This window comes from Thalassophryne amazonica, chromosome 13, assembly GCF_902500255.1.
Source record: "Thalassophryne amazonica chromosome 13, fThaAma1.1, whole genome shotgun sequence".
Classification (NCBI taxonomy): Eukaryota; Metazoa; Chordata; class Actinopteri; order Batrachoidiformes; family Batrachoididae; genus Thalassophryne; species Thalassophryne amazonica.
This window is the reverse complement of record NC_047115.1, coordinates 34,259,921-34,285,354: the sequence shown is the minus strand read 5'-3', so window position 1 is coordinate 34,285,354 and position 25,434 is coordinate 34,259,921. Positions and strand designations below refer to the sequence as shown.

Here is a 25,434-nt window from a genome sequence, read left to right as displayed (position 1 = left end):
TTTGCTTGGAACACACTCATATAGTAATATTAGAATGTAGCTGACAATGTTCACTAACTAAAATTAAACTTTTATTACTAAATTACATATGTGATCGCTACATGCAGTTTATATAGATGTTTTCAAAAACCAGAGTAAACGGGCATGTCTGCAGTAAAAATTATATATATGTATACACAGTACCTGTGAAAAGTTTGGACATACTTTCCAATTGAGTTGAATGAGAAAATGTGTCCAAACTTTTGATTGGAACTGTCAACTGGCACGGTGGCTTAGTGGTTAGTGGTGATGCCTCACAGCAAGAAGGTCATGGCTTCTTGCCTAGCCCTTTCTGTGTGGAGTTTGCATGTTTTCCCCGTGTCTGCATGGGTTTCTCCCGTTTCCTCCCACAATCAAAAAGATGTTTATTTAGGGTCAGCTCCTTTCTTAGCCCCAGACCAAGGCAGCATCTCTACATCTGGAGTTGGTAACCGGGCATCGGACTGTGGTTGCCCACTGCTCCTAGTGGTTGGACGGTGTATAATTGTAATTAGGGTGGGTTAAACGCAGAGGACAAATTTCATTGGCTGTACAATGACAATAAAGACCCTTCTTCTCTATTTATATTTCACTGTGAATTCCCCATGTTTCAAGTATAAGCAGTTAATATATAAATATCATAATAATTTGAGCCAACACAATGAAGGAATGGAAAAAATTTAACTGGCTCTGGTAATGAAAACAAACATGACCTGAGCTTCCTAAGTTAAGCACTGGAAATCATTAAATATTACATTTATATTAAGACTACTGTTGTTTTGGAAAGAAGCATAAAACCCCCCTCAAGGTGTGTTACACCAGCAGTGCATGGCCATTTTTGGACGTGACAACTAAACTCCTAATGACACTCTTAGCCTCAAAGCTTACATGGAATGACCTCCAGGCGGAAATGCTTAAGTGACCTTTGGCCTCACTACGCATACTCCCCACCAGATATCAATTTCACTTACTGTAATGTCTCACAAGTGAATGTTGATGGAAAAAAAGAGAAACTTTCAAACTTCCATCCTGTCTCATGCTCCCTTGTCTGAATCTCTCTTTGGCTGACTTAATTCCTTGGTACGGCCTCCTCTATTGTTTTTTTTTCCCCCTTTTTTCTCAGTTGTTTTCTCTTATCTCTAAGTCCCTGTCCCGCTCCTCTGTTTTCTCCCCCTCAAACACTCTCGGACCGTCCTCAGCCCCCTGCACATCTCCTGACAGGTAGAATAATAACGCTCGTACATCACTGCCCCTGAAAAGTCCAATAACCTAAATCTTCACTTGCCACACAACCTGGGACTCAATTACTTTATTGACATGTAATCTTCATAAGGGGAGAAATATTGAGCATGTAAGGTCAGCCGGTTATGAAGACGTATTATCATATTATCTGCATGAGGGTTGTAGGGGCTAGGACCTGACAAAGCTAATTATAATAGTACATGTTTCAGAGCTCACAGCGTATTATCTGCTTGGCTGCTTGGTTGAGCCACAGCTGAGGTATAGAGGAGAAGGCGATGAGATTTCAAACCTAATAGGAGCTGGATGTCACACCGGGCTATGGGAATTAATGAAGGCAAATATTATCGACTGCACATCATGGCACTAATATCCTTGATTTGTTCATCGCATTTCTCAGGATTACAGTGGCACGGTCTTGTGGCCAATAGTGTGTAAAAATATAAAGTGACTAAGGAAGAAACTTCTAAAATTGCACAAAAAATACAATATCAACGGCATCCCTTCAAATATTCGGTTAAAAAAAAAGTGTAGTATGAAATCAGCTGTTAGGTCTCCAGCGTGAGCAGTTCATCAGCTAAAATGTCACAGTGGGTTAGTGATGGCAGGAAAGACAGATGCCTGCGGCTGTTATCGCTTCTTTCCCAAGGTTATCTTAATATCATTCTCTTCCTCTGCTATTACAATCTACTGCCAAATAAATGAAAGCAATAACACAGATGATGGCATCTGTTAATGTGGCTCGTGCAATTTATATGTCGGCATGCAATAACTAAACAATACAAACAAAAACTCAACTTTTCTTTTCTTTTTTTTAAACCAGAAACAAAACAGCTCAGAGGGCACAAACAGTTGGCTAGCCCAGAGACATTGCATCTCAGGGTCACAGTGTGTACACACACACACAAAAAAGAATCCCACTGCTAGACATGTGAACATGTTTATTTCCAGAATCATGCCCTTTCACCCTGTAACTGTCCGAATACTTAGCTCAGAATTGTAGCCACAAAAGATGCTTAAAATGCTGAAGTGAAGTTAGCCAACACTGTCAAAGGTCATATATTAACATTTGCTAATGGTGTTAAATCGAGAGACACATTTTAGCCTCCTAGTGGATTTTCAGACGCTTAACCTTCTAAAAGCTACAAATATTTTTACTTCTTTGCGCAAAAATTTTGCTTTCAGTGTTTCAGCTGCTTAAGGGAATGTTTATTGTATTCTGCTTACAATGGTTGTTAAACAAAGCAAAATAATGCAAATAATCAAAGAATTACACCATTTTGAAAAGATATGGCTCAGCGCAGCAAACTGCAGTAATGGGGTTAGTGTTGAATGTCTATCTATCCTGAGGGGAAAAGAATAGAGAAACCAGCTGTTTATACTCCAACAATCAGGGATAAATTTATGGATTTTCCTCCGTCTTTCCCAAAATGCTGCATTGCAGTGACACAACATGCCAGAAATGATCTCAGAATGAATTTATGACAGTGAAATAACTTGTCCACATGCATTATCAAGATAGAGAGACCTGCTCCTTCAGCATAAAGCAACATAATCAGAAAAATCATAGTGACAGACTAAAAGGTTGCTGTGGACTTCGTAGCATTTCAGTGACCTTGCTCTTTTTATTCTGGCTGAGTTTAAATGTTGAAGCTGGAACAAACCATGAAAACAGCAGAGAGTCTTCATTTTAAGATAGATCAAATACAAATAATTTTAGCAACAACAACAAAAAAGGCACAACACTTATACCCAGTTGACCTTATGGACTAAGGGAGGGCAGGACAAGCTGACCCATCACATATGCATTTTCTGGTTCGGCTCAAACATTGTTCATTCTGTCAGTGTAGAGGAAATAAAATTAAATTCACACACAGAACTAAAACTCCACTTTACAAAATAATTACCTTCTTTTTTCTTTAAAAACAGCAAAACCAAACAAGACACTCACAACCGCTGATGTAATTAATTATTATATACACTCTAACTGGGTGTATTAATTAAACTTTCTGAACCATTACACCATCTACCACAGGACAGACTGATTATGTGTTGATAACAGATTAGATTACAGATGTGGGCTTGAGACCAGAAAATCCTCTGTTTGATTCCCTGTCAGACAGAAAAGTCACTAATGGCATGTTTTGTTTTTTCCACTGCAAATTATAGTACCCCTAACTCATCATAGCTACACCCCATGAAACTGCAGTGACATCATCTTCAAAACACCACACAAAAGAAGAACATGGCACATACTTATCAGTGAATTGTTTAGGTTGCGCATTATAGTACATTACAAACATGGCTATTTGCCGAATACTAAGTCCTTTCAGCTGATCCCTTGCTAGCACTTAGGGTCGCCACAGCAAATCCGAGGAGGATCTGCATGTTGACCTGGCATGAGTTTTACGATGGATGCCTTTCCTGACGCAACTCCACATTACATGGAGAAATGTGGCAGGGGTGAGGTTTGAATTGGGAACCTTTCATACTGAAACCAAGTGCACTAACCATTTGGCCAGTGCTATTTGCTGAATGATGTTAAAAATGGTGGGTTTATTCAGGACGTCATTTGTCACCCACCTCACACAATGATGGCGCAGTGATCATGACGATTCAGTCTGACCAATCAGTAATCTGTATAGTCAAATCAAATCAAATCAATTTTATTTATATAGCGCCAAATCACAACAAACAGTTGCCCCAAGGCGCTTTATATTACAAGGCAAAGCCATACAATAATTACGGAAAAACCCCAACGGTCAAAACGACCCCCTGTGAGCAAGCACTTGGCGACAGTGGGAAGGAAAAACTCCCTTTTAACAGGAAGAAACCTCCAGCAGAACCAGGCTCAGGGAGGGGCAGTCTTCTGCTAGGACTGGTTGTGGCTGAGGGAGAGAATCAGGAAAAAGACATGCTGTGGAGGGGAGCAGAGATCAATCACTAATGATTAAATGCAGAGTGGTGCATACAGAGCAAAAAGAGAAAGAAACACACAGTGCATCATGGGAACCCCCCAGCAGTCTAAGTCTATAGCAGCATAACTAAGGGAAGTCAAGCTGAATCACACAGGTATCAAGCAGTGGAAAAGCACCATAAGGTACCATTCAGCAAAGTGCTTTATCCCCAAATTTCACTTACTTTACACATAAACACCTGGGATGGCAACACCTTGCCATCAGTGTGTCAGTGTGTGTGACTACATGAATTATTTTGAGCATCTAGACCTGATGGAGAAAGCTCTACAGAAATTCAGCCCATTTATTTATGGGAAAAACTCCACAAAGACTGTGTCAATTGTCACTGGCTGTACCATGCACTGGAGGCACGGTGGCTTTGTGGTTAGCACTGCTGCCTGACAGCAAGAAGGTCCTGGGATTGTTTCCCATCTTGTCTTTTCTGTGTGGAGTTTGCATGTTCTCCTCGTGTTTGCGTGGGTTTCCTCCCACTACCAAAGACATGCAGATTAGGTGAAACGGAAACATTAAAGTGACCATGTATGTGAATGCGTTTGTCTGTCTATATGTAGCCCTGTGATGGACTGTTGCCCAGGGTGAACCCGACCTCACGCCTGGGATAGGCTCCAGTGCCCCCGTGACCCTTGATTGGAGCAAGCAGGTATAGAAAATAAGTGAATGTACCATGTGCTCAGTTAGAAAGCACGAGCATGCAATTTTATTAATGCAAGTCATCACAGCTGGAACCCAATTAAAACACATTTGCCCAGGAGGAAACACCGTCTCCCATTACAGATTTTTGACACCCAATTGTCTATGATTTCAGCATGCAAAGTAGCATTGTGGAACACTCGGGTAGTTTTTAACATAAAAAAAGTGACATGAAGATAACTCGTGATCCAAAATAAAAACAATACTGAAGAAAAAGAAAAAAGGGGAGAAGGAAGAGATGATCGGGGTTATCTTATGTAAAAGAAAAGGTGAAAGTGGACAGTTGGGTACTAGGCATGTGAATCTCATCACTGACAACAATTCGATACACATCTCAAAACACTACCAGGAATACATATAAGGATACATATAGCGATACATGATGATACTGACAACACACCTGTTCCAGATTTGATGCAATTTGATATGTATTTGATGGCGATTCAATTCCTTACAATGCGATACGATGCGATTTGGTGCGATACAATGCAATTCAACATGATGCAAAGAAATTATACCAAAAATTTAAAAAGAAAATAAGAAGCTGCAATTCAGTACGGTACTATGGTATTGTTCTGATTACAACCCCTGGCAAAAATTATGGAATCACTGGCCTCGGAGGATGTTCATTCAGTTGTTTAATTTTGTAGAAAAAAAGCAGATCACAGACATGACACAAAACTAAAGTCATTTCAAATGGCAACTTTCTGGCTTTAAGAAACACTATAAGAAGTCAGGAAAAAAAATTGTGGCAGTCAGTAACAGTTACTTTTTTAGACCAAGCAGAGGGAAAAAAAATATGGACTCACTCAATTCTGAGGAATAAATTATGGAATCACCCTGTAAATTTTCATCCCCAAAACTAACACCTGCATCAAATCAGATCTGCTCGTTAGTCTGAATCTAAAAAGGAGTGATCACACCTTGGAGAGCTGTTGCACCAAGTGGACTGACATTAATCATGGCTCCAACACGAGAGATGTCAATTGAAACAAAGGAGAGGATTATCAAACTCTTAAAAGAGGGTAAATCATCACGCAATGTTGCAAAAAGATGTTGGTTGTTCACAGTCAGCTGTGTCTAAACTCTAGACCAAATACAAACAACATGGGAAGGTTGTTAAAGGCAAACATACTGGTAGACCAAGGAAGACATCAAAGCGTCAAGACAGAAAACTTAAAGCAATATGTCTCAAAAATCGAAAATGCACAACAAAACAAATGAGGAACGAATGGGAGGAAACTGGAGTCAACGACTGTGACCAAACTGTGAGAAACCGCCTAAAGGAAATGGGATTTACATACAGACAAGCTAAATGAAAGCCATCATTAACACCTAAACAGAAAAAAACAAGGTTACAATGGGCTAAGGAAAAGCAATCATGGACTGTGGATGACTGGATGAAAGTCATATTCAGTGATGAATCTTGAATCTGCATTGGGCAAGGTGATGATGCTGGAACTTTTGTTTGGTGCCGTTCCAATGAGATTTATAAAGATGACTGCCTGAAGAGAACATGTAAATTTCCACAGTCATTGATGATATGGGGCTGCATGTCAGGTAAAGGCACTGGGGAGATGGCTGTCATTACATCATCAATAAATGCACAAGTTTACGTTGATATTTTGGACACTTTTCTTATCCCATCAATTGAAAGAATGTTTGGGGATGATGAAATCATTTTTCAAGATGATAATGCATCTTGACATAGAGCAAAAACTGTGAAAACATTCCTTGCAAAAAGTCACATAGGGTCAATGTCATGGCCTGCAAATAGTCCGGATCTTAATCCAATTGAAAATCTTTGGTGGAAGTTGAAGAAAATGGTCCGTGACAAGGCTCCAACCTGCAAAGCTGATCTGGCAACAGCAATCAGAGAAAGTTGGAGCCAGATTGATGAAGAGTACTGTTTGTCACTCATTAAGTCCATGCCTCAGAGACTGCAAGCTGTTATAAAAGCCAGAGGTGGTGCAACAAAATACTAGTGATGTGTTGGAGCGTTCTTTTGCTCTTCATGATTCCATAATTTTTTCCTCAGAATTGAGTGATTCCATATTTTTTTCCCTCTGCTTGGTCTAAAAAAGTAACTGTTACTGAGTGCCACAATTTTTTTTTCCTGATTTCTTATAGTGTTTCTTAAAGCCAGAAAGTTGCCATTTGAAATGACTTTAGTTTTGTGTCATGTCTGTGATCTTTTTTTCTACAAAATTAAACAACTGAATGAACATCCTCCGAGGTCGGTGATTCCATAATTTTTGCCAGGGGTTGTATATTAGAGGCAGAGAATTTGTTTTACTCCTTATAAGCAGCAAATTTACCAGATTCAACATTAAGGGACAGGAATCAGTCATATTTGGAACCCATCTGATCACACTATCAGAACTTAAACAGTAAGACAACCTTACTGTCAATGAGTGACTTAAAGTGAGTCACTCACTGACAGAGTACCGCCTTAGCAAAAGTAACGTGAGATACTTTTGCCACAGCATTCTTTCCAAATGACCTCCGACTTGTCAAGTTTCCTATCTTAAAAAAAAAAATAATAATAATTTCAAACACCTGATTTATATGTTTTAGGTGCGTCAAAAATCTCCTAAAACTGCTTGTACCGTTGTCATGAGCCTCCATTTTGAAATAGATTTGTTGTGGTAGCAATGTGCTTTGCTTTCAGGCTTCTGTCTGTGGTACATCAATGTGTGTCGGAAAAAAATCGATGCAAGCACGCATCGCAATTTCATCCATCAATTGAATTGATGCATGAATGAATCGATACATACGCACGGCAAGCGTTTGTATCTAGATATGATTCGTACTGAATAATCTCCACATCCCTATTGGGTACATAACACAGTAATCAGGACATACAGTTTGCTGAGCAGAAGCCTCCTTCTGATCCTCGTCCGCAACAAGAAACCCACAAAAAGCATGTGGCACTCATCACCACATGAAAGTGTTAACAGAGAAAGCTTAGCTTTTTAGAAAAGTGTAGGGAAAACACAGTAAGAGGAAACAACATGCGCAAAAGCAAACTATTAAAAAAATCAACAAAATAAAAATTCTTACATTGGAATAATATTTTATAATCATATGCAACTGGACATAAAACAGTAGGTAATAGCAAAAACTATATGACTTTCGGCTACAATTAAAAAATAAAATAGAATAATGTGCCCAATTTCCTCAATTTTGAATTCACAATGGAAATCAGAGCCATAAATCGTCAGTGGGAGATAGGCCTCAAAGTCAAAATTGGTCACACACTAATCTCAGGACAGACAGAGAAAAAGGCTTATGGGTCGGCTCCAATAAGATCTAACAGTAGAGGAAAAGGACAGAGGAGAGGAGGTGGAAGAGGAAGGGCTAAGAGATCCTCCTGATGACATACAAGTGATTCTGGTTGACCACGCCCATGTCCATGGGGTGTCAGTCAGGGAAGCTCAGACTGCAGTTGAACCTGTGTGTTATTTTACAGTAACTGCTATAATCTGGACCTTCAAAGAGGAAAATGAGGTGGCAATTTAGACACTGCTCTCTACTGTAAGTATGGAGCATTGCACTATGTGCTGCTGTAGCACATAACAGTACTGTTGCTCTTTCAATTTCAATTCAATTTATTTTTATTTATATGGCACCAAATCACAACAACACTGCTTTGCATTGTATTAATGTACCATACAACATACAGCCAATTTAGAGATAGATTATGGCCTTTGTTTCTTTTTAAATGGATGTTTTAACTGAATCGGTACTCGTATCTTTCCAGAACTGAGAGATGACCACTTAAAGGAGACAGAAGTCGTCTTTCATCAGTAATCAATGCGGTCATAGCGAAAAATGTCATTGGCTTTTGTGAGATACAGGGCCGCGTTATTGAGGAGAACAGAATATTCCAAATCATCAATGCAGTCAGCATCTTAACCGCATTCAGTGTACAAAGTGTTGCTTTGTAACTGGTTAAAAAGCTTACGCATGTGGCTCTGTATGTGTCTGTGTGTGTGGCTGCAGTGAAGGCAGGACTTGGCGTAGTGGCCTTCTGTGTGCATAAGACACCACCTCACCAGACGGAAAAACCAGAGCACATGCTTCTTACATGAAAAGGTGGTGGTGCTGGCTTCCCAACTACATAAGCAGAGTTATTCATTGCAGTAATACATTTATGTGTACTGTATTAAATTGAGCTCACCTGTGTGTCATGGCCATTTTTCCCCACACAACAAACAACAACAAAAACAGAACAAACAAGCAAGTGCCCCCAGAGTCTCTGCACAATCGAGCACTTCCAAATCCAGTCTTCTTCCATTCACATCCCTTCAACAAATGAATTAAAAGGCCTCCAAACATCTTCAAATTCATGCACTTTGTCCTTTAATATATATGTAATCCTTTCCAGCGGGAGAGTTGATTTCATTTGTCGTAGCCATTGGTCCAATGTTGGTTTATGGGATTTCTTCCAGTATAGGGATATACATCATTTGGCATTAAGTAAGCCTAAATCCAAAAGTGTCTGTTTGTTCTTAGTGTAACTGTGTTTCTCAGGATAGAGGCCAAATAAAAACAACTTGGGGTCCATTATCACACATTTGGAAACAATCTTTTCCATCACATTTTTAGCTCTTCCCAAAACAGCATTTTTTTTAACAATACCACATACAGTGTATCAATGTTCCTCTGTGTTCTGTACATTTTGAATACACATCAGTACATCACCATTATATTTATTTATATCTATTAGTGTTACATATAGTCATCAACCATTTAAACCGTATTAACTGAAGCCGTGTGTTAATGGCTCTGGTGTGAGCTAGACTGAACGCTTTCTGCCAGGCTTTCTCTGACAGATCTCTTAGTAAGTCATCTTTCCAAGCCCTAAGTTTGACATTGGAGCGCCAGAAACTCAGGATATCATTAAATTATAAAAATCAGAAATTACACTTTTGTCCGACTATCCTTTGTCAGCATTTTCTCTAATATTGTTTGTGCTGGTGTGTCATGGCCATTTTGTAGTTTATGTGTATGTGAAGGCTTTTTGTGCAATGTTTGAAGTCGAAGTTTGGTTTAGATCTGAAACTGGGTGTCTTTCAGCTCGTTTGGTTTTGACATGGAAGTTTGAAATTATGCATTTGTGTTTTGGGAAATGCACCACGCTTCAGCAATCCAAAACAAATAAATAAATAATCTGTAATGGGAGCTATGCTGATACTCCATCAATAGTTTGTGTTCAGACATCAGAGCTTAGAGTCTCCCAATTGTATATCGATGCTGAGGCAGCTGACAATAAATCACTGGATTCACTAGTGAGTGAGAAAACAGTTTAGACAATGGCCCATTGGAGCTCACCATAATTGACAGATGAGTTTAGCTCTTTCCACCACACCAGCTTTGGAGCATTGAGGGCACCTGAGAATGAGTGTGTCAGTGTTTGTGCGTCTTTATATGCATGTCACATATGTATGACATTTCCACAGCACTCCAGAGAAACAGCGCCTGCAGTCACACCGACTGTGAATATGTGAATGACACACTTGACATGTTAATGCATGAGTGAACATCACCAATTTAGTAACACACCACATCTACATTCTTGCCTTGGAAAAAAAAGACAAAGTTTGGCGTAATTGCATGAACTGCCAAATTCACTTGAGAACCCTCAGAGGGTTTACCATTTTATTGGGATTTTTTGTGTTATCATAACTTGAACAGTCCTCTATATTACCTAGAAAAGTGCAAGGAATGCAAAAAAAAAAAAAAAAAAAAAAAAAAAAAAAAAAAAAAAAAAAAAGATCCAGACCACAAGCTCATCAAGTTTCTTGGAAAAAATATTACACTTGCAGATTTCATATTTATAAAAAAAAAAAAAAAACCTCAAACCATAATTTCCACATGAAGCCAAATACAAATGAAGGGCACATGCAGAATGCAAACCTCTACCAGAGGAGCAATAGGTTATGTGTCACTGTTAAACACTATCTACTTGGTGTTGCTGATTGTTTTTTTTTTGAGCTGTGTATTAGTGATTTGATGGCAGGCACAGCCATGTTATAATCATGCCTGACAGAAAGGTTCAGTGATGGAGCACAGCTGTTAAGCCATGCAGAATGTGTTGCCAACCAGAATGACAAACTGGCTGCAGAGTGAATTGGAATCTAATTTGTTGGAGCCATTAACCAGAGTAGCATTAAGAGATATTTTCATCTTGAATGATTACTGTGCGAGATCAGTTACTCCAGCCTACTCAAATAATAATTTATTAAACATACTCTGATTAAGACATATGAGCCCATATAAACGAACCGGACAAATGTATTGAACAAGTACTGTATATAATTTTGTTAACTCACTGTCATGGAATCTTAAATGTTAGACATTTTATATGTCTTTCTAAACACTCCTTGTAATATACAATAATTTTTAAGCTACAATATGGCCTTATTCTGATCTGACCTTGTCCCATTTTGGATGACAAGGTGTGTAGCATCTGCCAGGACATTAGCAGCTATTCATCAGAATGAAGGGTCTGGAGCTTCGTCACATAGACAGACTCCTTCTGCTCACTGAGCAATTTGTTTCAAGAGGTATTGACACAGGAGAAAACTGGTGGACCCGGCATCCATCCTGCTGTAAAAATATCCAAAACCATCTGGCAGCAAATCCCCATCCTAAATTACAATGATGGACTCCCACCTTTTGAAACCAAAAAAGCTATATGAACCTGCTCCAACGCCTGGATAGAAGTATGAGTGGAAAGCATAGACCACATCTCAGATGTACCGAACCACAACTACAAATCACAGTGGAAAGTGAATAATGGCACAACTGCATTAGCAACCTCAGAATTTGAGAGCTTATTCTAGCAGTAAGGCCTAACCACTCGAGCTGATTTATGTGCTGCTACTTTCTTGAGAATGACCAGTGCAACTGGGACGAAGACCAAGGTCTAGATGACGAGTGGTATATTATTCCATGTGGGCTGGGCCGATTTGGCAGAAGTTCATGTCCTTGTCTACTAGTGTGACACATTTGGAGTAGAGGCCAACATATTGCTTCAAACTTGTGTCGGTTTGTGTCTGAGTAAGTACAAATGGGTGAGACCAATCAGAATTTTATCATCATAAATATCACATTTGCCTGTAATGGTCATAAACAGCAAAGATTTAGGAGGCTACATAATCTTTCACTGAGAAAATGGTTCCAAGTTTTTAATCCTGATAATTTACACTTTATGACCGATATATGTTGTTGTGCAATGTCCACCTAAATGACATATCCAAAGGTAAAGGCCTATTACGCCTGAATATATGACAAAGGAAACATTTACTAACTGACAGAAAACCTTTTAAAATTTCAGGAAAATGAGTTGGCTTCAGGTTTTAGACAATCCCAGTCTCAACAGTGATGATAAAACACAAATATTTAAAGGAACAGAGGATCTTATTTTAAGCTGTACATTTTTCAAAAACACAACCCAGCTCCTTGAATTAACTTTTGTGATTGTTTACAAATGTCTAACCTCTAACTGCAGATTTGGAATTATTGAACAAAGTGTATATATATATATATATATATATATATATATATATATATATATATATATATATATATATATATATAAATATATATATATATATATATATGTGTGTGTATGTATGTATACACACAGACACAGACACGTAAAAACACTGTAAATTCATAAGGTTCTCTTCACCTTATGTGTCATCAGATGCTTTTTTCCCTTCTTTCTTTTTTTGCACATTCTAGACCACTGTTTGTCCACCTATGACCACTGTAATTTATGTATTTTAAGTTTTCCTATTGGAAAACATACATGTGCCATGGTTAAACCAAAGCAGATGAGGTCCTTCAAAATTTAAAGCCTTCTCAGAAGTGAAGTTGGCAGAAAACAAAGAAGATATGCTTTAGACTAGGTTGTGCTTCTGTTGGATTTGTTTTGAAATTTCATCATAAAATTTAAGTGTAGGAGCATACACTGGTGATGTGCTCCATCCAAAACATCACAGAACCGCCTTGGGTCCTGAATGGAAACCACACAGGCAGACAAATGGTCCATCTCCACATCCCTACAGTAACCATCTATCTCCTGCAGCTGCATGAAATGTGGGTGTGCCCTTGGCCTTCTCCAAATGCTGAAGACCTCAACACTGAAACACCTGTGTACTTGGATCATGCACAGAGAAACATGCCACATGTCCAAAATGTTGTGACTGATGCTCCTTCACATTGTAAGAATATTAAAAAACTTTGCAGCCTACGTTTTTCCATTAAATGGTGATTTAAGGGGTCATATTTAACCATTTTCACCGACTTAATTCATGTCATCACAAAAGCCCAGATCTATTTAGACTTGCCTTCCTTGCATAAGTCACAGAGATGTAAAACAAGCCATTTTCAGAGTTAAACTGTCATTAAAGCACAATGACAGTATTGTGGGACATCACTCATGTTAATGACCAGCCATATTTATGAAACTCTAAAACTACACATTTGTACACAATGATACCTCCAAAATCATTCCAACCCAAAACACACAGATTTTTGAATGTCATCCTGAAATCTCTCGAGTCAAAACTATTTAATCACATGTTCAACTTAATTGTTGTACCTGCAAATCATCCCTCATAGCAGAGTATTACAGAGACAAATAACCTTCATATGCACTTTTCAGAAGAGCTAACACACAATAGCAATTTTGGAATAGTTCAGAACCCGTCAGTACTATCTTTCCATTTTACATTGTTGCTGTATAAGTACAGTAGTGTTCAGAATATTAGTAGTGCTATATGACTAAAAAGATTAATCCAGGTTTTGAGTATATTTTTTATTGTTACATGGGAAACAAGGTACCAGTAGATTCAGTAGATTCTCACAAATCCAACAAGACCAAGCATTCATGATATGCACACTCTTAAGGCTATGAAATTGGGCTAAAAGTAAAAAAAACAGTAGAAAAGGGGGTGTTCACAATAATAGTAGTGTGGCATTCAGTTAGTGAGTTCGTCAGTTTTGTGGAACAAACAGGTGTGAATTAGGTGTCCCCTATTTAAGGATGAAGCCAGCACCTTTTGAACATGCTTTTCTCTTTGAAAGCCTGAGGAAAATGGGACGTTCAAGACATTGTTCAGAAGAACAATGAATAACAACAGAATAGTTTGATTAAAAAGTTGATTGGAGAGGGGAAAACTTATACGCAGGTGCAAAAAAATTATAGGCTGTTCATCTACAATGATCTCCATTGCTTTAAAATGGACAAAAAAAAAAAAAAAAAAAACAGAGACACGTGGAAGAAAATGGAAAACAACCATCAAAATGGATAGAAGAATAACCAGAATGGCAAAGGCTCACCCATTGATCAGCTCCAGGATGATCAAAGACAGTCTGGAGTTACCTGAAAGTGCTGTGGCAGTTACAAGACACCTGTGTGAAGCTAATTTATTTGCAAGAATCCCCCACAAAGTCCCTCTGTTAAATAAAAGACATGTGCAGAAGAGGTTACAATTTGCCAAAGAACACATCAACTGGCCTAAAGAGAAATGGAGGAATATTTTGTGGACTGATGAGAGTAAAATTGTTCTTTTTGGGTCCAAGGGCCACAAACAGTTTGTGAGACAACCCCCAAACTCTGAATTCAAGCCACAGTTCACAGTGAAGACAGTGAAGCATGGTTGTGCAAGCATCATGATATGGGCATGTTTCTCCTACTATGGTGTTGGGCCTATATATCGCATACCAGGTATCATGGATCAGTTTGGATATGTCAAAATACTTGAAGAGGTTATGTTGCCTTATGCTGAAGAGGACATGCCCTTGAAATGGGTGATTCAACAAGACAATGACCCCAAGCACACTAGTAAATGAGCAAAATCTTGGTTCCAACCCAACAAAATTAATGCCTCGCAGATGTGAAGAAATCATGAAAAACTGTGGTTATACAACTAAATACTAGTTTAGTGATTCACAGGATTGCTAAAAAAGCAGTTTGAACATAATAGTTTTGAGTTTGTAGCGTCAACAGCAGATGCTACTATTATTGTGAACACCCCCTTTTCTACTTTTTTTTTTTACTAATAGCCCAATTTCATAGCCTTAAGAGTGTGCATATCATGAATGCTTGGTCTTGCTGGATTTGTGAGAATCTACTGAATCTACTGTTACCTTGTTTCCCATGTAACAATAAGAAATATACTCAAAACCTGGATTAATCTTTTTAGTCACATAGCACTACTATTATTCTGAACACTACTGTATGATCATCAGTTTAAGAACTCAAGACACTCAGGAGATTCTCTCAGCCACATCAAACAGCCAGGTAAAAACAATCATTTCTGACACTTCCTCAAACTGAGCACAAACAGAATTATTCACAGACTGTGAGAGCAGCGCCATGTGATACCAGGGATAATGACACTTTGTGGATGGCATCTCTCGCAAACCATTACAGAGCTGGCACGTCATAGTTCAGCAGTTAAGACTGTCAGGGAAGTGGAGATTATCCCGGCATTTTAATCTAGCCTGCTCTGAAGGAGAAAATGCAGAGGTGATATCCAGAGCTGGCAATAACAAGGATGGGCCTGCCTCCACGAAATGAGCTCTCATTGTTCTGAATGTGGACAGCGCAGCGTCATGTGAAGCCATCGTGAAGAATTGCAGGCCCAGTACGCCTCATCCTCTCTACCTTCATCCATCTCTATAGGTCGCCTCTAATGGATATTCATGTTGGCCAGCCAATCCACTCCAGGGAGGAATAATATCATATCCTCTGACTCTGATAAAGGAAACACAGCCTGTACGTATATACATGGTGAGTTGCTGTGTGATTTACAGACACAAGATTGATTGATGTGATCATGACTTAAATTCTACGTTGATATTTATTTCACACAATGAGAATAGATCAGGTAAAACATATTATGGAACAAGACAGAGAATTAGTTTTCTTCTTTGACTGAATATAGCATTTGCCATTATGCAAGATGATTAGACAGCAGGACTAACTTATCAAAACCATATTTTAAAAAGCCAAATGAAAAAATAACATATTGAATTTCTGTCTTTGGATATTCAGGATATATTACATGTCAATTAATTTTTTTCTTTTGCATATCAGGTATGCATTTGATACTTAATTTGCTTTCTGCATTTGTCCGAGCAGCAGTAGGTGAAATATGCATGACGTACTACTATTTCTTTAAATGTGCTTCAAAATAAAATTATTCTGATGTCAAAACAGTGAAAGGTGCAAAAGTAAAGGGCTTTATTTTGAAAGGGCAAAAAGCCCCAAGGCTAGTAGAACAGGGAGGGTCATCGAGGTCATGGTGTTGGATTTTGACAATCAGTAATTTAGTATGTTTATGACTGTTGGGTTTAATAAATGTTTGCGTCCTCGCCATCATAGCTCATAGGTTTAAAGGATATGTTCCATTGTAACCATTGTAGCTCATAGGTTTACAAAAAGTTCACTTTTTCATCATCCTAGTCATATTAAAACATTGCTAATCAAGCCACTGATTGTTCTATTCAACTCTGACAATTGCTTATTTTACAAAAAACCTTATTTGAAAAATTTGTTTAGAAAGTTACTCCATGAAGGGCAATGGGGCCAATACAATGGAGCCGGAAAGGTTCCCTCTTCACTGTATTCTCGACAAGATAGTTTTTTAAAATGATCAAGACTTTAGTGGTAGAAAACATCTGAAGAAATATGGTCAGCTCTGTTTATTTTTGTAATTTACGAATTTATTAGTCTTAGATCTGGTCAGTATGTTTATGGCAAATGCAGCACATTGTAAACAGTTTCTATATTGTAGTCTATATATATATATATATATATAAAAATGCATGAATCTGTTAATAACTACACAGGGTCAGAAAAAGTGGTTTTCTTATGATGGAATTTGCCCTTTAATGCAACAAGACATAATCCGACCATTTTATTTTATCATGCAACGATGGGTGTATGTGCTCACTCTAGACTACAGCTAGCACTAAAATCTCCATATATATCAATTCCCAACATGTGGGCTGCAGTCCCCTGGAGGCCCGTGAAGGTATTGCAAGTGGGCCATTAGAGGTCATGAAAAACACATTTTTTAAAGTCTTGGATTTTCAATTTTATAACAAATCTTAAAATGATAAAAAGAAAGAATAAAGTAAAAACAAACAAACAAAAAACAACAGTTTTCAAATTGTACTATTCTTAATTTTGTCTGATTTAGTTTACGATAATCAGTTTCATAGGTCAGTGTGAAGGAAAATTTTGAACACTGCTTTTACCATATGCCTCGTTTTTGTAGTGTGGGAGCCAGTATAATTTTAAGAGTGATGATTATCAGGGGACAGATCCCGCTGGTATAATCATTACGAGGCTGAACAAAACGTCTTGCAGAGCACGTACATGTGCCTAATGGGAAACGTCAAAGGTGCTCTGTCTTTTCTCACCAAGTTCCAGAGAGAGGACATTTCCATTCTCAAGCAACGTGCCATGGCAGCACAATAGAGACTGGGAATATTATTTGCAGAATGATGAGTGTTTTCATTCTGTCTACAGAATGACATCAAACAGAAGAGAGGCATCACTCAACATGAACACAGGGGGGAAAACTCAGGAGTGGAGGAACAGATGTCTGAGGTAATGTATCAATTAATTTACCAAACAATTCTGTAATCAATAGCATGTGTGCTCTCTTTTAAAAACATGACTTCATAAAAACATTCATATTTCTACTCATGACAGCATCCAATCCATGCCATTATTGATAATATCATCAACCGCCTCGGGCTGTTACAGTTCAAGAAACAGAAACTGGGGAAGTGTATGTATGCATTACAAATTTTAAAGCCGTCAAACTCACTTTTAGTTTTACTAAGTGCATTTGTGCAAAGACCATTAAACCATTAGTCAAACCAACAACCTTTCCTTTCATAACGACAACAGCTAAGTTTCAACACAAGCAGTTAAGTCATCCATTAGTCATATATCCCATCCAGATGTCTAGTGGAGGAGAGGAGGGGAGGAAGCGATAGCAGCAGGTGTAGATCTCTGAGCCCAGCTGAGCTCTAAAAGGCGGTGCTTAGCACCCACAGCTCTGTCATCTGGCTTCTCCCCCGTCTCCACCAGGCTCTCGACAGCCCATTCCTCATCATTTACCCCTTTTTGGCAAAGCCTAGAGCCCTTCTAATGGCCCGCTCTGAATGTTTCCAGATGTTTGTTTATTTGTTGTGCAGCAACTGTAAAACAGTTTACTCTTAGTTTGGATGTGTTCCCGTTGCTCCATTTTTTGGGGGGGGGGTGGGGGGGTGGGGGGGTGGTGCAGATAACCCCGACGTGTAACGAATGCGAACCGTCAAACAAATATGAGGCGCCCCATGGGTGTTGTCAGAAGATTTTTTTTCTTCTTATTCTTTGAAGGCTGCTTTTCTCTGGGGATTTTAATAACAGTTGTGCACCGTTTAAGATACATACATACAAAGTAGCTGGAAGCAGGCCCAGAACAACAAGATTAAAGGACCCGGGGCTTGTATTGTAAAGCATTTTTCAGACTTACTTCACTCTGGTTATATAAAGATATCCCGTTCCTTTAATGCTGTCATTGCTGAGGGATGGCCTACTCAAATCCAATCTGATGACTGTAAATAAAGCAGTTGCTACATCCTGCCATACTTATTGAAATATACACAGCAAATGAAAGCTATTTCATTAAAAACCCCTTCATGCACATAGATAAATCAATCAAATGTGAACTGTGTTTTTACATACTTATGAACTATGGTTATAATTAGATCTATGAAACAAATTTGCAATAAACACTTCAAAATGTGCCATCCTAAGAAAGTGACAGGAGCGTGATAAATAACCCAGCGCATTATTTCGCACAGAACATGCTGAAATGATAAGTTATCACAGTAACGGAGAAAAAGCAAAATGTCATCTGCAGTAACTTAACAGTGTGTTATAAGCCAGGGTCTCGGAAGACACACACTACTTTAGGCTGGGACTCCATTTTGGGCTGTTAGATTTAGACCTGAGCTGACAGTTGGACCAGTGCTGAGAATTAGAGTCACGGTGACAGTCGTGGTGGATCCTCGGGCCCTTCTGCCAGACTATATACTCCACACAACGTCATGTTTTCGCCAAGACACTCTGGAGCCCCCACCTTCCTCTTTCACTGTCTTTTGCTGGCCTCTTTTTTTTTTTAAAGTTAAGCCTTCTTTTACTGTTTAATGCCAGCTATCTTCTCCTTTCTCATTTTTTTCCTTTAGTTATGCTTGTTTATCATGTGGTGTATCTGCACTATGAAATAGTCTGTTTTGATTGCACTACTGCTGCAGCATGTTTTTTTTTCCCCTGTTCACCACTTTCCTCCCTCATGTCTGCCTTGTCCACCTTGTTTGCACAGTGTCCTCCAGGTTGACTCTGCCAGCCACAATGGGGGCTTATCCTGGCATTCACTCCTTGGTTTCCACCCCTCTCCGCCTGGGCAGTGATCTGCCAGCACTGCCCTCCTCCGGGAAGTTGTAGCTGCTATAATTACCTCTGACACCCAGGCTCCAGGGCTTCCACACAGGTGACACAGGAGGGAGGGGGGTGGGCAAAGACAGTTGAAAGTAAGTTTTTTTTTTTTTTTTTTTGTACAGGCAAGAAGACCTTGTCAGGAGGCAAAAGAAATCTCCCCATCATCCCTCGTGCAGCTAACAAAAACGTTTCTCCCTTAAGACTATATTATCACATACTGTATACTGTCATTATCAAAATATTCCTAAATTTTCCCTTCCCATAGGTGATTATTTCATTTTGGATTGGTCTTGGTGTGCCAAGGCTTGTTAAAGACCAGTGTTGCCAGTAACGCGTTACTCTAAACTAACCACTTTTTATTGTAACGAGTAATCTAACGCGTTAATCTTTCCAAATGAGTAATCAGATTAAAGTTACTTCTCCAAGTCACTGTGCGTTACTATTATGTTTGCATTGTGGGTCGACAGCAGCATTAAACTTGGTCCGTGGGCAGGGGGTCGGGGTTCGACTGAACTACACACTTTAAGCGAGCTGTGAGCTTTTCATCAGCTACGACTCATCCTCACCTCTTAAAGCGCGGTGAAAACAGCACACCTGCACTGAGTCATTTTTATGCTTTATTTTTCTCCTTTATTTAGAATTCTGAGCTGAGCCGCTCCGTATCGTCTCGTTAAAAACAGCTGATCCTCCGCGACGCGTCAACAACTAACACTATTTTCCACTCAAATGCACCTAAACTCTCTTTCTGAGGACCACATGATGTGAAAACACAATAAAACTTTCTTACCTGTAAATCTGGTCATGTTTTCTGCATAAATAAATGTTACCCATTCTTTGTGCTCAAACGCCAAAGCAGGGGCGAATCCAGATGGAATGGGGGCGTGGGGCAAGGATGTGCCCCCCCCCACAACACCCCTAGATTAAAGGTCCAGTTTTGAAGCCTTTTTTTACTACAACTACTAATACTACTTAAAATAATAATAATTTTGACAAGTAAAATGCTTATAGAGAATTTAAATGTTAGAAAAATGTTAGAATTTAATAGTTACATTTATAAACAATGTAGGTTAGAAATTGCAAGTTTTACTGTTACAGTGCTGTCAACAGTTAAATATGAGGTCAAGAAAGATTATTTTACTTTTTATAAAACAAGTATTTATTTTCACTGAAGTCAAGAAAGGGTGACTATAAAGTGAGTTTTGGCAAAACAGGTATCATTGTCATGTTGAGGTGGCAGAGGGTTGTTGTCAGCAGCTGGGGAAATTAACTAAAAAAGTAACTAGTAATCTAACATAGTTACTTTTACAATTGAGTAATCAGTAAAGTAACTAAGTTACTTTTTCAAGGAGTAATCAGTAATTGGATTACTTTATCAAAGTAACTGTGGCAACACTGTTAAAGACATAAGTAACTACTGATTGGCTAAATCAAGGCAAAATGAAAGACAAGGTCAAAACAAAAGGTCAGATGCAAAGCTTCATATCTTCCCTTGTCTTAGGCACCTACAACAGGACTCAAGTTAATAAAATAGCACAGCTGTTCTTCAGAAGTATCATATGATATTTGTATACAGTGGGGCAAATAAGTATTTGATCCACTGTCAATTTTGCAAGTTTTCCCACCTACAAAGAGTGGAGAGGTCTGTATTTTTAGCCTAGGTACACTTCAACTGTGAGAGACAGAATCTAAAAGAAAATTCTGAAAAATTACATTGTTTGATTTTTAAATAATTAATTTGCATTTTATTGCCTGAAATAAGTATTTGATCACTTAACAACCAGCAAGATGTCTGACTCTCACAGACCTGTTAGTTTTTCTTTAAGAAGCCCTCCTATTCTGCACTCTTTACCTGTATTAATGGCACCTGTTTGAACTCGTTACCTGTATAAAAGACACCTGTTCACACACTCAGTCAATCACACTCCAACCTAAACACCATGGCCAAGACCAAAGAGCTGTCTAAGGACATCAAGGACAAAACTGTAGACCTGCACAAGGCTGGGATGGACTACAGGACAACAGGCAAGCAGCTTGGTGAGAAGGCCAACTGTTGGCACAATTCTTAGAAATTGGAAGAAAAAAAAAATATATATATATAGAGAGAGAGAGAGAGAGAGAGAGAGAGAGAGAGAGAGAGAGAGAGAGAGAGAGAGAGAGAGAGAGAGAGAGAGAGAGAGAGAGAATCACTACACCCAGTGGAGTTGGGAGGTGAGCCCTGAGTGGCCTCTCACTTCTGTTGTCCATCGTGCGGCCCTGCTGGGCGTGACCCACTCTGGGGAGAGTGACAGGTGGGGACTTTGACTGGGGTGGTACACCTGTCAAACGGTAATGTAGGTGTCCTAAGGCGAACACAGGGAGGACAGAAACCTCCCGTGGAGCAGAAGGGCAAAAGCTCACTTGATCTTGATTTTCAGTATGAATACACACCGTGAAAGCCGGGTCTAAAGATCCTTCCGACTTTTTGGGTTTTAAGCAGGAGGTATCAGAAAAGTTACCACAGGGATAACTGGCTTGAGGAAGCCAATCATTCATAGCGACGTCACTTTTTGATCCTTCGATGTCGACTCTTCCTATCATCATGAAGCAGAATTCACCAAAAGTTGGATTGTTCACCCACTAATAGGGAACATGAAAGAATCTAATGTGATGTGCGCACGTCGAGGGGTGGCACAAAGCCCCATGGTGCAATGAATGTGAGAGGTGTGGAGTCATAATCCCACAGATGGTAGCTTCGCACCATTGGCTCCTCAGCCAAGCACATACACCAAATCGTAAAGAAATTCACGTTTCAGGAGGTATTTTTTCAGTATTCACATTTTGCAGTTCACAGTTTGTGGATAATTCATGATTGGCAGCTGATTCACATTATGGGAGTTAACAGTGATATCATTACAAAATCATCCCATTTGTATATCTCCTGCAATGCCATGCAGTGGGACCTAAAAATTCCTGGTGTTATAAGTGAATTTTCATTAAAGTTACAACAAGGAGTTTGTCTGATCTCCAGAGTGTTGTTTCGTTGCATTATAGGAATAAACAAAAGCCGCACTTCACCGTATAGCAACAACAACCAGATGTGATGACAAAGAGGGCCTCACTTTATAACAGATTTTGAGCAAAATGTGTAGTGAATTGTACGATTTGCCATAGGTACTGAATCGAGAACGTTCCACTGAAGAACATCAGAACATAATGTCACAACTCGACTGTTTATATCCAAAATTTCAGTAAACACTCAGCTGTTAAGTATTACTGTCTAAAAAGGTTTGCCACTGCTTTGTTCTCTTTGAACGCAGAGTTACTGTGACTGTCTCCCACACATATATACAATCAACTATGTTTATGAATTGCTGACTTGAAACAAAGAAACGAGCAGCTGGTATGGGGCTGGAGGAAGGAAAATGAAGCGGAGGTGAAGGGCGAAGATGAGGGCTGTGTTATCTAAGACTGCAGCGCTGCATCATAAAAATAAAAAATGGAAACTGTCAGAGGTGCTCAGATCTTAGACGGAAGGAAAAATATTTCATGTGTCACATACCCTCACCTTTAAATGGACTGTTCTTAGCAAGGTCTGAGTTTGACAAAGCACAGGACTCTTCCTGTCCTTATTTCCAGAGACGCTGCCACTGGTCGAGCTTTCATGACACAGATATGTCCTTGGCACATAAACCTGAGCTGATGGTGGGGGTTTAGTCTTTGTACAGTGCAGTTCATGACATTATGCTGTTATCCTTTTGACCTGTTATGCCATGACAGCAGTGGTTAGCCCACCAAAACACGTTTGTGATGGACTTATTAACATATTCACTGAGTGGGAAGGTTGTTGAGGGGGAGAAAACAAAAAAGACTTTAGATAACTCTTGATTCTCAACAAAGTGAACCCTACTGGAAACTGTGCACTGACAACGTTAAAACATGACCCCAAGAGGTGGTGTGCATGTTGAGCTGTTCTGCAGTTTGGCTTCCTGACACTCATGTCTGCAAAATGTGAAATGTGATGACATGTTTCATGATTTAAATTTTTAAGTCTGTGCACCATTTAATATGACATAAAATGTAGAAAATTCTTCAGAGTGTGGCAGAAGCCATTATATAAATGGTGGTTATGAGCTTTGTTGGAGTAGAATTTAACACGAGGTAATGGGATAATTGTCTATAAAAGTAAATCAACTACAGTGCTATGTGCTTCAGAACATCACAAAACACAAGTCATCTTTGATATGATTACGTCAAGCTAATAAATACAGTATGTGTGGGTGTTTTCTCCTGCTTATGGACAGCTTTTCTATCGCACTTTACCATCAAAGTGCTTTACAATGCCTCAAACTCAACCATTCACACACACTCACACACTCTGATGTCAGCATGCTGCCATGCAAGGCACAAAAGGAAAAATGTGGGTATTAAAAGACCTTGGTGAAGGTGTTCTAACCTCAGTTTTGTGAGTTGCCTGTCTGACTGGAAATCCATCTTCTGGTCACAAGACCACCTTGCTAACCTCCAGGCTCACATAACATAAAGAATGCACTGCCAAGTTGTGATTCTGCTGTAATAACAGTTTGTGGTCTTGACATACAGCCTACATAAATGCATGAACATTCTTAGTGCACAGTGCTCAAGTTAAGAAGTCAGCAGACAATTATGACAACATAATGTAATGGGTAATGAATGTTTGGCACAAATGACTTGTACATGCCACAAATAAATTTGTGTTATGCCCAGTAGAGTACGGGACAAAGACTGTCAAGATATCTTCAATCACAGGATCTCTGCAGTCTCAAGTTCAACAAATCTGCACTCTTTTACAACTATTAAAGTTATGGTATATATTTAGTTAATGCATGCAGGTCGGGCATTGTGGTGCATCTTGGATTCTTTACACTGAATATTCAGATTTACATTTATTGTATACTGGGTGAACACAAGGCAGGGGTGGTAGCCAAGTGGTTAGCGCGCCTGTTTCCACTGCGGAAGGTTCCCGGTTCAAACCCCACCCCTGCTCATTCTCCATGTAATGTGGAGTTGCGTCAGGAAGGGCATCTGGCGTAAAACGTGTGCCAATTTAACATGCAACTCCACCTTGGATTTGCTGTGGCGACCCTGAGTGAAAAACAAGGCAGAAGCCAAAGGGACTTACTATATAGTGGGCAAACAAAGCTTTAAAGTTATTATTAGCATCAAAGCCAAAGCTGAGTAGGACTAAAGGAAACTAATTTTTCTATTTAACATTTGGAGCTAATGTTTGTTAAGTATTTGGACCAGGGGTCAACAACCCTGGTCCTGAAGGGCACCTGCCCTGCATGTTTTCCAACTCTCCCCGTGCTGCTCCCAGGCAATTAACTCTATCAGGTGTGCTCAGCCAATCAAGAGCTGGAAAACACCAGCATTAAAAAAATCAGGTGTGACTTGAGTAGGTAGATGTGGAATACATGCAGGGCAGGTGCTCTCCAGGAACAGGGTTGGTGACCCCTGATTTGGACAATGGAAGGAAGGAAGGAAGGACTGACTAAGTATTTGGACACTCAGGTTACCACTCAGGTCCATAAGTACTTAGTCCATACATGTTACACATTGCGCTACATATCACATTACATATAATATATTTACACCACATATTACATTACTGCATTACATATTACACTACATACTAGCAGGCTACCCAAGCGATGCTCAGGTGTGAGATGTGGTGCATGTAGCGTGCTGGGATACTAGTTTGACTACCAGTATGTAGTTCTGGGCTCGATTCCCAGTCACGCTACCCGTCTGTGGATCCATGGATCTGGGATAAGTACCAGTGGGCGTAAGGGTGAGTGAAAGACTTACTTCTTGTTCTTCTTCCATAAAAACAGAACAAAACATAAATAAGTCCAAAGGTCTTTCATTTGTCCTTACCTTTGTGGTTTCTGGCATCTCTGGATTCACGGGGCAGAGGAGTATATGGCAGTGTGTCACTCTCAGATCGGGCCTCCTTTGACAGCTACAGGA

General features: G+C 39.3%; 1 protein-coding gene across 1 annotated transcript in view; it reads right to left on the bottom strand.

Moving 5' to 3' along the window:
* The window catches only part of lrmda (leucine rich melanocyte differentiation associated), a 516,890-nt gene that overhangs the window by 29,454 nt on the left and 462,002 nt on the right, over positions 1-25,434 (bottom strand). Inside the window, exon 6 of the mRNA XM_034184482.1 lies at positions 25,342-25,426. Coding sequence (XP_034040373.1) covers positions 25,342-25,426 — 85 coding nt within the window. The remainder of the gene's footprint in view (positions 1-25,341; positions 25,427-25,434) is intronic.